The following is a 13,449-nucleotide window of genomic DNA, read 5'->3' as shown; positions in this document are numbered from 1 at the left end:
AGGCTAAATTACAGAGAAAATATATCAAATTTAAAAAAGTAAAATACGTTTGATATAGAAGTTAAAATCCACTTCAAGTTTAACCATTATGCTAGCTCAATTTCAATCACCCACAGAGCTATGGCTAATCTAGGCTCCCAAATCTCTACCCTGTTAGGTTCCACCCCATTAAGATTATGCACCTAACAGTGGTGAAGAATTATTGGATGTATTTTTTTGGTGCCTGAGCTTGATCAATATTTTTTTCTGAAAGTCAAAGATGTACTTTTTATGATAGAATGCAACTTTTTTGAAAAAATATGCTTTCCCCCCCCAAATGTTCTGAGGTCCAAAAGGCACTGGAAAGCAGGAATGACCCAGCAGCAAGTGTTTATTATAGCAAGTGGCTATTAATCTTGAGCTGACAGCTGTTTTGCATTGTTTTGTTATGGCTGTATTTATCAATCTAGCAAGAAAGCAATAGAGCTCGCCAGCTTGTAGTCCTAAAACATGGAAATCAGTATCATATTGTTCATTCAGCCATCCCTATGGGAAAATTTAATGGCAAAAGAATGGGGTTTTGGAATAAACTATTTTGTTCTATGAGAATACTAATCAGTTAACTTGACCTTTATGAATTATGAACTCTTTATGTGCTTGAAATGCTTTTTTTAATATCAATTCTTCAGAATTCACAAAAAGTGACATTAGCTGATGAAGATTGTCTCAGAACAAAACGTAATAGATTTCCTAAGGACTGCATTTACCACAGACCTTATTTTGGGCTTTTTTTTATCCAAAAACACTACACAAATGCCATTCATTTTCTCCATAGGCTTTATCCAACTAACTATGGCAGTGTTAGTGTCTACACTATTTTTCAACCCATATGATCTCATAAATAAAAGTATAATAAACCATATTCAAATATGTTAACATAGTCAACTAACAACGTGAATGAATAAGCCTTTTCATACTTTATAATATGTCGATATTTAGTTACAATCAGTTTTAGGAACATCTACCAAAACTATTTCACCTCCTTTATTGCTTTACCCAAAATATCATGACATTATGGATAGTGAAAATATGTGAAATATGTGAGCATCTGTAACGACTGTCTTCTGAAATGAACCAAGGCGCAGCAGGTATGTGAATACTCATTTTTTAATTACCCAACAAAAGGAGTAAAGCATCCACAGGAAACAATAAATGTGACAGCAGCAACAGTTTGCAGGCTAAAAAACGCAGTGCAAAACAACCACCCACAACCCCAAAGAAAAACACACACACCTATATAGGACTTCCAATCAAAGGCAACTCAACACACCTGCCTTCAATTGGAAGTCCCAATCAACAATACAAACATACCCAACACAAACATGCCACGTCCTGACCAAAACTAAAACACTAGCTCCATCTGCTGGTCAGGACGTGACAGCATCCAAATAAACATTTTAGTCATTCGAACAGCATGTGTCCACCCGAGGGGAGATGTGAAAGGAGATGTGCTGTGAAAAGAGCCCTTTATCTTGGTGCTACTGAAGTGCTTTGTGTCTTTCTCCAGGGCCTGATTGGTGCAGGGGTTTACAGGGGCCTATGATTTCTTAATCCAGCCCCATCTGTCTCAGAAGTAAAAACTAGTTTTTGACATCTGCTGGTCAGGACGTGACAGTACCCCCCCCCCCCAAGGTGCAGACCCCGGAATGCACCTACCAACAGAAAAACACCAACAAAAAACCCATAAACAATAACCCTTAAACAATAAGGGAGGGAAGGGAGGGTGGCTGCCGTCACCGACGGCACTGTGCTACACCCTCCCTCCCCAACCCACCTATCCTGGAGGTGGCTCAGGTGCAGGCCGTGGACCTCGCTCCACCTTCGGCGTCGCCCACTTTGATGGCGCCGATAGCTGCGCCGGGCAGACGGGCCACTCGGACTGACCCTGGCAGACGGACCACTCGGGCTGGGCCGGGGGACAGGAGGGCCCCTCGGGCTGGGCCGGGGGGCAGGAGGGCCCCTCGGGCTGGGCCGGGGGGCAGGAGGGCCCCTCGGGCTGGGCCGGGGGGCAGGAGGGCCCCTCGGGCTGGGCCGGAGGGCAGGAGGGCCACTCGGGCTGGGCCGGAGGGCAGGCAGGGCACCCTGGCAGATCCGGGCAGGCGGGCACCTCTGGCAGAACTGGGCAGTCCGGCAGTTCAGCGCAGTCTGGCCACTCCGGCAGTTCAGCGCAGTCTGGCCACTCCGGCAGTTCAGCGCAGTCTGACCGCTCTGACGACTGTTGACTGGCGGGCAGCTCTGACGACAGTTGACTGGCGGGCAGCTCTGACGACTGTTGACTGGCGGGCAGCTCTGACGACTGTTGACTGGCGGGCAGCTCTGACGACTGTTGACTGGCGGGCAGCTCTGGCGACGGTTGACTGGCGGGCAGCTCTGGCGACGGTTGACTGGCGGGCAGCTCTGGCGACGGTTGACTGGCGGGCAGCTCTGGCGACGGTTGACTGGCGGGCAGCTCTGGCGACGGTTGACTGGCGAGGCTGGGTTGACACACTAGACTCCTGATGCGTGGGGCTGGTATAGGACGTGCCAGCCCGGAGACACGCACCTCCATGCTAGTGCGTCTGGCGGGAAACACCGGACCGAAAGGGCGCGCTGGCCGTCTTGATTGTAGGGTTGGCATCACCCCTTCCGGCTCGATGCTCCCCTTGCCCTGGCACCTGCGGGGCGCTGATACTGGGCGAACTGGGCTGTGCGTCCGTATTGGCGAGATGGTGCGTACCACAGCGTAACATGGCGCCCTCCACCGCAATTGCACCTCCCTGTAGTCACGGGTAGCTAGCTTACGGCTCTTCCCTGGCCTGGCCTGGCCAAGTTACCCGTGTGCCCCCCCCAAAAAAAATATTGGGGGTGCCTCTCGGGTTTACTAGCCAACCGTGTTCCAGCGTAACGTTCCCGATGGTTCCTCTGTCCAGCTGCCTCCACTCTCCTGAGTGCCTCCACCTGTTCCCATGGGAGGCGATCCCTTCCGGCCAGGATCTCTTCCCAGGTGTAGGCTCCCTTGCCGTCCAGGACGTCCTCCCATGTCCATTCCTCCCTTTTTCTCTCCTGTCGCTGCTCCTTCCTCTTCCGCTGCTTGGTCCTTGTTTGGTGGGTGGTTCTGTAACGACTGTCTTCTGAAATGAACCAAGGCGCAGCAGGTATGTGAATACTCATTTTTTAATTACCCAACAAAAGGAGTAAAGCATCCACAGGAAACAATAAATGTGACAGCAGCAACAGTTTGCAGGCTAAAAAACGCAGTGCAAAACAACCACCCACAACCCCAAAGAAAAACACACACACCTATATAGGACTTCCAATCAAAGGCAACTCAACACACCTGCCTTCAATTGGAAGTCCCAATCAACAATACAAACATACCCAACACAAACATGCCACGTCCTGACCAAAACTAAAACACTAGCTCCATCTGCTGGTCAGGACGTGACAGCATCCAAATAAACATTTTAGTCATTCGAACAGCATGTGTCCACCCGAGGGGAGATGTGAAAGGAGATGTGCTGTGAAAAGAGCCCTTTATCTTGGTGCTACTGAAGTGCTTTGTGTCTTTCTCCAGGGCCTGATTGGTGCAGGGGTTTACAGGGGCCTATGATTTCTTAATCCAGCCCCATCTGTCTCAGAAGTAAAAACTAGTTTTTGACAGAATATGACTTATTTACTTAAGTGTGTAGGTTGCAATCTTTGTCATACAGTTGTGAAAGTTCTATATTTAAAACCCCATACTCAAAAGAGTTCCTGAGTGGCGCAGTGGTCTAAGGCACTGCATGTCAGTGCTAGAGGTGTCACTACAGACCTGGTTTGATTCCAAGCTGTATCACAACCGGCCGTGATTGGGAGTCCCATAGGTCGGCGCACAACTGGCCCAGCATTGTCCAGGTTAGGGCTTGGCCGGGGTAGGCTGTCATTGTACATAAGCTTTTGTTCTTAACTGACTTGCCTAGTTAAATAAAGGTTAAAAAAATAGGAATCCAGCGATGTCTGTGTCCCAATCAAGTCCACTGAGAGCAGCTTTTCTAAGGACAGCCCCTTTTACCTGACATAGCAATGAGCTGATTTTTTTGTATTGTAATGATGCAGCCAACCACTGGAAAGAGCCAGAGAGGCGTATATTCAGAGAAGCCTCAGTAGCCTAACTGTCTTTTTTTTTGTTCTGACTTATAAAATGGTGGAGATTAATAAAATAAGTAATGTAAACATATTATCAGTAATTACCAGTGCCAGAAATGGGCACTGTAGTCTTCCGAGGGGCTATTAAAAGGCATCTGGGTCGACCCATCAGTAAGCTGTCTTGTCATGTCATCTCTCTCTCTTCCCCCCTCCTTTTATCTCTCTGCCTCCCTCTCAGCTGATAGAGCTTATTGAGGCCAAATAGGCTTAGGAGCATCGCTATGGCAACAGGGAGTCATAAGAGGCTTCATCAAGCACCTCATCAGGAGCTGTGATCCGCTGTTTCCCTTTGAGACAGTGCCCCCAACCTCCTGGAACAAGAAACAACAGGCCAGGCTTCCCGGGAGGTAGGTGTGTGTGTGTGTGTGTGTGTGTGTGTGTGTGTGTGTGTGTGTGTGTGTGTGTGTGTGTGTGTGTGTGTGTGTGTGTGTGTGTGTGTGTGTGTGTGTGTGTGTGTGTGTGTTACTGTATAAGACCGATTAAGAGTGTGTGTGCTCAGATAATCCCCCTCCTGCTTGTGAAGTATCAGAGTCCCGTGCGACCGACAGAAATACGTCTTTCACCAACATTTATCTCTCTCTCTACATCTGTCTTTTGGTCCAAGGACTTATCATATATACACTCCACTGTGAATTCACTTCCTGCTATAGGTCCCGAGACTAACAAGAGTTCAGGTAAGCAGTGTTTATTCATACAATGCTTTGTTTTAGTTCAAGGAGAAATTTGTAGTAGCACTATGGACTACAATACTGTGTGTCAAGTGAGATTTCTGGTAGTCAGGGTGTTAAAAGTGGGAAATATAGTCACATAAATGTTGTGTGAATTTCCTGTCTGAGAAAGAAGCACTATACATTAGACGAGAACATCTTTAACCTTAAATCTAATAACACCTACCTACTTTTGCATGACAATTAAATAACAGGCAAGCCAATTAACTAGAAAATTCCATGTGTTTGAGCTAATTAGTACATTATTAGCCGTGTTTATAGCTGGTGCTGACATGCAACCTGTGTCCGGATCATGTTCACATTCTGAGAGTGCCCACATTTTCAGACAGGTGTAGATGATTAAAAGAGACATTGTGAACCGATTTTGATCAGATCTTATGAGTGTAAAGGTCAAGACGAATTAGGCATGTAAGCACCAGGTAGATATGTTCTATGTGTGCTATTTCTATGCTTCTCATTCGTATGTTTCGCTTTTTAGTATTTTACTTTTGGTTTTGTACACCAGCTTCAAACAACTGAAAATACAATATTTGTGGTTATGGAAAATATATTTCACAGCAGTTTAGATGGTACAATGATTCTCTACGCAGTGACTACTTGTTTTGTCACATAAATTGAAATAAGGTGAACTATTCAAACTTTAGCAACTAGGAAATGGCAGAACGATTTCTGCATATTGCACCTTTAAATTAAATTATATTATGTGAGCTAAACATACAAATATATCTTTTTTAAATATATAAAAACATTTTCCTTAAAGTATAATTTTTTGAGATGACTAATATTACTGTCCCCACTACAACAACAAAAATACTTTGATTGAAATACTGTAAAATTCCATTCATTCCTATGGAGGACTGTTCCTACTGGGGAGTGCCAATATGGTCAACCGGTGGCTTCAAAGCCTCTCAATGGCCAATACATAGCATCAGTAATCCAGGGTTTATATATAAGGAACAGAAATATAAATGCAAAATGCAGCAATTTCAAAGATTTTACTTAGTTACAGTTCATATAAGTAAATCAGTCAATTGAAATAAATTCATTAGGACCTGTTCACCGGATGTGCTACGTGTCCCAGACCTGCTGTCCCAGACCTGCTGGAACCCTGACCTGTTCACCGGACGTGCTACCTGTCCCAGACCTGCTGTTTTCAACTCTCTAGAGACAGCAGGAGCGGTAGAGATACTCTCAAAGATCGGCTATGAAAAAGCCAACTGACACTTACTCTTGTGTTACTGACTTGTTGCACCCTCGACAACTACTATGATTATTATTATTTGACCACGCTGGTCATTTATGAACATTTGAACATCTTGGCCATGGGCTGTTATAATCTCCACCCGGCACAGCCAGAAGAGGACTGGCCACCCCTCATAGCCTGGTTCCTCTCTAGGTTTCTTCCTAGGTTTTGGCCTTTCTAGGGAGTTTTTCCTAGCCACTGTGCTTCTACACCTGCAGTGCTTGCTGTTTGGGGTTTTAGGCTGGGTTTCTGTTCAGCACTTTGAGATATCAGCTGATGTAAGAAGGGCTATATAAATACATTTGATTTGATTTGATCTATGGATTTCACATAGATATAGGAATACAGATATGCATCTGTCAGAAAACCAGTCATCTGGTGTGACCACCATTCGCCTCATGCAGCGCGACACATCTCCTTCGCAGAGAGTTGATCAGGCTGTTGATTGTGGCCTGTGGTATGTTGTCCCACACTTCAATGGCTGTGCGAAGTTCCTGGATATTGTTGGATAACATGCTGTTGGATAACATGCTGTCGTACATGTCGATCCAGAGCATCCCAAACATGCTCAATGGGTGACATGTCTGGTGTGTATGCAGGCCATGGAAGAACTGGGGCATTTTCACCTTCCAGGAATTATGTATAGATCCTTGCGACATGGGGCTGGGCATTATCATGCTAAACCATGAAGTGATGCCGGCGGATGAATGGCACGACAATGGGCCTCAGAATCTCGTCACAGTAGATCTGTGCATTCAAACTGCCATCGATAAAATGCAATTGTATTTGTTGTCTGTCCATAGCTTATGACTGCCCATACCATAACCCCACCGCCACCACTCTGTTCACATTGTTGACATCAGCAAACCACTAGCCCACACGACACCACATACGTGGTCTGCGGTTGTGAGACCGGTTGGACGTAACTGCCTAATTCTCTATAATGACGCTCGAGGCGGCTTATGGTAGAGAAATTAACATTGAATTCTCTGGCAACAGCTCTGGTGGACATTCCTGCAGTCACCATGTCAATTGCACACTCCCTCAAAACTTGAGACATCTGTGGCATTGTGTTGTGTGACAAAACTGCACATTTTAAAATGGCCTTTTATTGTCTCCAGCACATGGTGCACCTGTTAAAGGATCATTCTGTGTAATCAGCTTCTTTATATGCCACACCTGTCAGGTGAATGGATTATCTTGGCAAAGGAGAAATGCTCGCCATCACGGATGTAAACAAATGTGTGCACAGAATTTGAGAGAAATAAGCTTTTTGTGCGAATGGAAAACTTCTGGGATCTTTTATTTCAGCTCATGAGATATGGGACCAACACTTTACATGTTGCGTTTATATTTTTGTTCAGTGTACATAATTGGATTTATCTCATGCTGTCTCTCTCTGTCCAATACGCCCCTGAAGCATATGTTTGTAAACACACTCTTAATCTACATGATTTACAATACAAAACCAACACAAACATACAAAATATACGTTGTTATCAAAATCCCCCCCCAAAAAATTAGAAGAAAATATTAAGCCAACTCAGTGCACATACTTTTTTTGAAGTAGCACTGATGGCTAAATTCATTATCTTTCGATTAATTATGCGTATAACAAACAATACCTTATGTATTTTCATTGTACAAATGTATAACCCGGCCTCCTCAGTTTTAATGAACATGGCAACCCTGAAGAGTTTGACATGAATTGGAAGTAAGCAACTTTAGTTGTGATTGATCCATGAAGTAGTGCACTATGTAGGGAATAGGGTGCCATTTGGAACACAAACACAATGATAGTGGATGTGAAGGGATATTATGGGATTTGGCTTGTACAGACACCTAAATAACAGGAGTGTGTGCGTGTGAGAGACAACTATCTCTGTGTTGTTCCCCTTTGGGGATATTTTTTTATCTGTGATAACAGCCTGTCCGGGGGAGACAGCCTCGAAAAACCGCCATTAGCTAGCGAGGTACACACAGTACCTGTACCTCCCATGGGTTACATTGATGTGATTGCAACCTAGGCTAAACAGACTATCTAGACATTCACCCAATCCATCCAAAGATATCATGAAATTACTAACAATCCTCTCTTATACAAAATGTAAGATTATAAGATTAAGATTAAAATGATGCAATGTATTTTAGTACAGTGCCATTTCCATTTAGTTGACCTGGTTCATCAAAGATATAGTATACTGAGAAAACGTCATTGCACAAAAGCAACCCTTTCAGACAAACAATCCATACCACAACGTAGCAAACGCAGTATACTTTTCTTTTGGTGAGGGGGCAAAGAATTACAGTGCATTCAGAAAGTATTCAAGCCCCTTGACTCTGTCAAAATGTTTTTACATTATAGCCTTATTCTAAATTGTAAAAAAGTGTTTTTTAACCTCATCAATCTACACACAATACATCATAATGACAAAGCAAAAACTGATTTGAGACATTTTTGCTAATTTATAAAAAAAAAACAAAAAAAAAACGGAAATATCACATTTACATAAGTATTCAAACCCTTTAGACAGTACTTTGTTGAAGCACCTTTAGCAGCGATTACAGTCTCAAGTCTTCTTGGGTATGACGTTACAAGCTAGGCATACCTGTATTTGGGGAGTTTCTCCCATTTTTCTCTGCATATCCTCACAAGCTCTGTCAGGTTGGATGGGGAGCGTCGCTGCACAGCTATTTTCAGGTCTCCAGAGATGTTCGATCGGGTTCAAGTCCGGACTCTGGCTGGGCCACTCAAGGACATTCAGAGACTTGTCCCGAAGCCACTCCTGCGTTGTCTTGGCTGTGTGCTTAGGGTCGTTGTCCTGTTGAAAGGTGAACCTTCGCCCCAGTCTGAGGTCCTGAACGCTCCAGAGCAGGATTTCATCAAGGATCTCTGTACTTTGCTCCGTTCGTCTTTCCCTCAATTCTGACTGTCTAATAGTCCCTGCCGCTGAAAAACATCCCCACGGCATGATGCTGCCACCACCATGCTTCACCGTAGGGATGATGCCAGGTTTCCTCCAGACATAGCGCTTGGCATTTGCACCTAAGCGTTCAATCTTGGTTTCATCAGACCAGACCATCTTGTTTCTCATGGTCTGAGAGTCCTTTAGGTGCCTTTTGGCAAACTCCATGCAGGCTGTCATGTGCCTTTTACTGAGGAGTGGCTTCTGTCTGGCCACTCTACCATAAAGGCCTGATTGGTGGGGTGCTGCAAAGATGGCTGTCCTTCTGGAAGGTTCTCCCATCTCCACAGAGGAACTCTGGAGCTCTGTCAGAGCCTTCTGTCAGGGCCTTCTCCCCCGATTGCTCAGTTTGGCCGGGCAGCCAGCTCTAGGAAGAGTCTTGGTGATTCCAAACTTCTTCCATTTAAGAATGATGGGGGCCACTGTGTTCTTGGGGTCCTTCAATGCTGCAGAAATGTTCTGGTACCCTTCCCCAGAACTGTGCCTCGACACAATCCTGTCTCGGAGGTCTACGGACAATTCCTTTGACCTCATGGCTTGGTTTTAGCTCTGACATGCACTGTCAACTGTGGGACCTTATATAGAAATGTGTGTGCCTTTTCAAATCATGTACAATCAATTGAATTTACCACAGGTGGACTTCAACCAAGTTGTAGAAACATCTCAAGGATGATCAATGGAAACAGGATGCACCTGAGCACAATTTCAAGTCTTATAGCAAAGAGTCTGAATACTTATTTATATAAGGTATTTCTGTTTTCGCTTTGTCATTACGGAGTATCGTGTGTAGATTAATGACATTTCCATTTTTTTTTCATACATTTTAGAATAAGGCTGAAACGTAACAAAATGTGGAAAAAGTCAAGGGGTCTGAATACTTCCCAAATACACTGTATGCCATGTACTGAATCACGCCATGTTCTCTTCTTACGCTCTGGTTCCTCCCATGCAAGCACAGGGTAAAAGGGGGACAAGGCGACAGCGGTGATGGCCTCGTGGTTCAGTTGGAGCGGCGAGCCGAACTACCGGAGTCCACGGCGGGACCCATCTGACGTGGTCACAGACACCCTGATGCTAGAGCTCAGCTGGCAGCTGAAGGAGGCAGAGAGGATGCAGCGTGAGAGGGACAACGAGTATCGGCGCCTTCAGACAGGCGTGGACTACACCTGGCTGGTCAACACGCCACGCAACACATACGATGTGTCGGCTGGCGAGAGGCTGGGCCTGGAGGACCTGTGCTCCAAGGTGCATCCATCCTACTGTGGAACCGTCATACTGAGGTGAAGAACCCTTGTCTTGACCTTAGTTGTTTCTTTACTTAACCCCAAAATCTACACTGGCCTTCTGGTCAAGTTATCTATCCAACCCTTGACCCCCATTGATTCGATGGTGTTCTCATGATCGATTACCCTCTTACTCCCTGAACCAACCCTCTGACCAAAGTTGTGTTCAGTAGGGCATGCAATGGAAAACTGAAGTGAGCATTTCTTATTTAACAACTCTAGGTAGTCCCATCCTGTTTTAGTCCATTTGATGCCAAATTAACACTGCCCTACTCAGCACAAAACAGTTCAAATTGGGAAATCAACTCCCACTGGTTTTATACATGTGCAGATGATCATTATTCCTGGACCATTGTGAAAAATATATGACGTGCAGTATAACGTACAGTAGCTGTTGAGATAGAGTTAAGATATTTGATGGTGATTTTCCTTCTGTTGAGAGAAAATTTACCAACATTAATATTGAAAAAGCAGAGAGAGAGTGAGTTGGTGGAGAGAACAGAAAACACTGGAGGCCAATCGGCCAAATCAACAGGAGTAAAGGGCCGGTGGGGGCTGGTCTATTTAAAGGCATCCTAAGAACTTATCAGCCTTGTCTTGAGGGGAGTAAGTGGCTTTAGTTGGCAGGCCTTCCTGTCTCTCCCCCTGCTCTGCTGTTCATGCAGACAGAGGGGCCATCATTAGCTATCTACCTGCTCTACTGGCTGATGGGCAAGGGACTCGAGAGCACTGATGTCACAAAAGCATAGGGAAAAGCAGAGAGAATCTCTTCCGATATACAGGTCTGCCAAAATAAAGGAAACACTTTAGTAAATTCGGGATGCAAAGTATATGGAAGCACATGCTTCAATACAGGTGTGGTTTTCTGAGTTTATTAAGGAATTAACATCCCATCATGCTTATAGTCATGTATAAAAATGCCCAGTTGCCCATTATTTTGGCTTCCATGGCTAGAAGAAGAGATCTCAATGACTTTGAAAGATGGGTCGCAAAGTAGCATAAGGGGTTTAAAGGGTGTGTGTTTGTGTGTGCATGTGTCTCAGTCACCAGATCTCAACCCAATTGAACAATTATGGGAGATTCTGGAGCTGTGCCTGAGAAAGCATTCCACCACCATCAACAAAACAGCAAATGATGGAATTTCTCGTTGAAGAATGGTGTCGCATCCCTCAATAGAGTTCCAGACACTTCTATGCCAAGGCGCATTGAAGCTTATCTGGCGGCTCGTGGTGGCCTAACGCCCTATTACCACCCTACTAAAACACTTATTGTTGGTGTTTCCTTTATTTTGGCAGTTACCTATATAATAGTATTTTTTGGATGAAATGTTTTTCTAGTGCATTAGTGATAGCACATGTTGTGGTGGTACAGTGAGAATGGTATAAGCTGGTGAGTGGAATAGCCCGCGCTCATCCCCTTCCCACACGTTTCAAATGTACGCTCCTTTGACCCCTCCATTAGTAAAAGTGGATGCGCACAGTTTTTCCCCTGAAACTATAACCAGGCAAAGTGAAACAAAGCTATTGATTATAGCGGGTGGCTAAAGGTCTCTTGGTTTGTACCATTTTAAAATCCACAGATGAAACATCCATCAATCCAGATGCATGTGTATTGGGGGTGGTTGGGCAGCATGCTCGCGTGATGAGTGCCTGAGACCTGAAGACTTGTGTTGGCTCCTTGTATCAATGCCTAGGCTTTAGCTCAGTGGGCTTAAAAAGTATTGTGGTGTGCAAGATACCCGGATTTGAACCCTGGCCAGCTGAGACTGATGTGACTTCTCTCTCTTTCCCTTTTCCCTACCTGACGTCCAGGTTCCGCCAGGTGGTGACTGAGAACGAGCCAGAGATGCAGGAGGTGTCGGCCCTTTTCCGCTCTGTCATCCTTGAGGCCCTGGACCGCCTGAGGGAGGAGCAGGAGGCACAGCGGCTCTCGCGCCAGTGGAACAACAAGCGGGCCATGAGCATGTCTCTCATGAACTTCAAGTCGCGCATCAAAATCAACCCCTTTGGCAGCACCGTGGGCCTGACCTCGACCAGGGGGGAGGGCGAGCTGAAGACGGTCTCAGAAGACGTGGAGAAGGCACTGGAAGAGAGGGCTGACAGGGCCCAGAGGGTTAGGAGCATGCCTGACTTCAGACACAAAGGGCTTTACACTACCAAGGCCATCTGAGCTGGGGATCCACAAGACAGTGTTGTGGTTCAGTGGGGGATGGAGAGAAGCTAGTGAGATGTAGCCTATAATAATCCCCCCGGAACCTGCCCAGTCTGCTTTGCACAAGAATGGGGAGAAATAGGAGACATCTCTCCCATCCTCTCATTTGGCAGTATGGGTTCATCCCTATTGAATGCTTTTGACTGGGGAGCTATGCTTAGAATATTTCACAATGAGATTGTCAGACACCTTATTTGCTGTAGTGTTATTGAAATCTTTGTCTGGTAAATTAGACATTTTCAGTGCCTTTTCAACTTAATACTTGGTAACTATTTATACTTAAAACAAATTAACCAATGAGACTTAAATTAAAAGCAATTAACAAGAAGTTCTGTGACATTTTTAGAACTGTAAAAGGGAAGTGATACTAAAAACATCTTTAGACCGTTTTATAGCTAAAGAAATAATTATCACTGACTGCTCTATTACACTATGTTTAGCATGAAATTGTATCGATCTAATTCTTTACAGTTGGAATACAGGGCATCTTGATTCACGTCTGTGTTGTCAGTCTTACTTTATTGCTATTGACTTATTTCTGTGCAAATATTTTGAAAGCCCATCACCTTCTTATTGCATTTTCTCAAGAGAAAAGCAGAAAATCCACATTTTCTAAGTGGTAAGTATATAGGCACTGTTTTATTGCATAGCAACTAATATCCAGGAGCCTGGGCTATTTACTGTGTCCAAGAAAATTGTCTCACAACAGTTTCACAATGGCAGCAATAATTCACACACAAAGGGAATGGATTTTGTATCGGAACATTGCACATCACTACTGTAGAGTATAACAGCAGCAGTTTATTGCTGTTGAG

General features: G+C 44.8%; 1 protein-coding gene across 2 annotated transcripts; it reads left to right on the top strand.

Moving 5' to 3' along the window:
* Window positions 1-4,015: 4,015 nt before the first annotated feature.
* Window positions 4,016-13,131, top strand: LOC106607576 (protein RD3-like). Of its 2 annotated transcripts, none has more exons than XM_014204649.2 (3): window positions 4,016-4,877; window positions 10,094-10,420; window positions 12,235-13,131. In XM_014204649.2, the coding sequence occupies exons 2-3, from the start codon at window positions 10,128-10,130 to the stop codon at window positions 12,590-12,592; spliced, it is 651 nt and encodes a 216-aa protein (XP_014060124.1). In that variant the 5' UTR covers window positions 4,016-4,877; window positions 10,094-10,127; the 3' UTR covers window positions 12,593-13,131. The 2 variants fall into 2 exon arrangements, with proteins under 2 accessions (XP_014060124.1, XP_014060123.1); XM_014204648.2 differs by having other exon boundaries at window positions 4,018-4,877; window positions 10,099-10,420.
* Window positions 13,132-13,449: the final 318 nt, after the last annotated feature.

Source organism: Salmo salar, chromosome ssa06, assembly GCF_905237065.1.
Source record: "Salmo salar chromosome ssa06, Ssal_v3.1, whole genome shotgun sequence".
In the NCBI taxonomy this organism is placed as follows: domain Eukaryota; kingdom Metazoa; phylum Chordata; class Actinopteri; order Salmoniformes; family Salmonidae; genus Salmo; species Salmo salar.
This window is presented reverse-complemented; position numbering and strand designations above follow the sequence as displayed.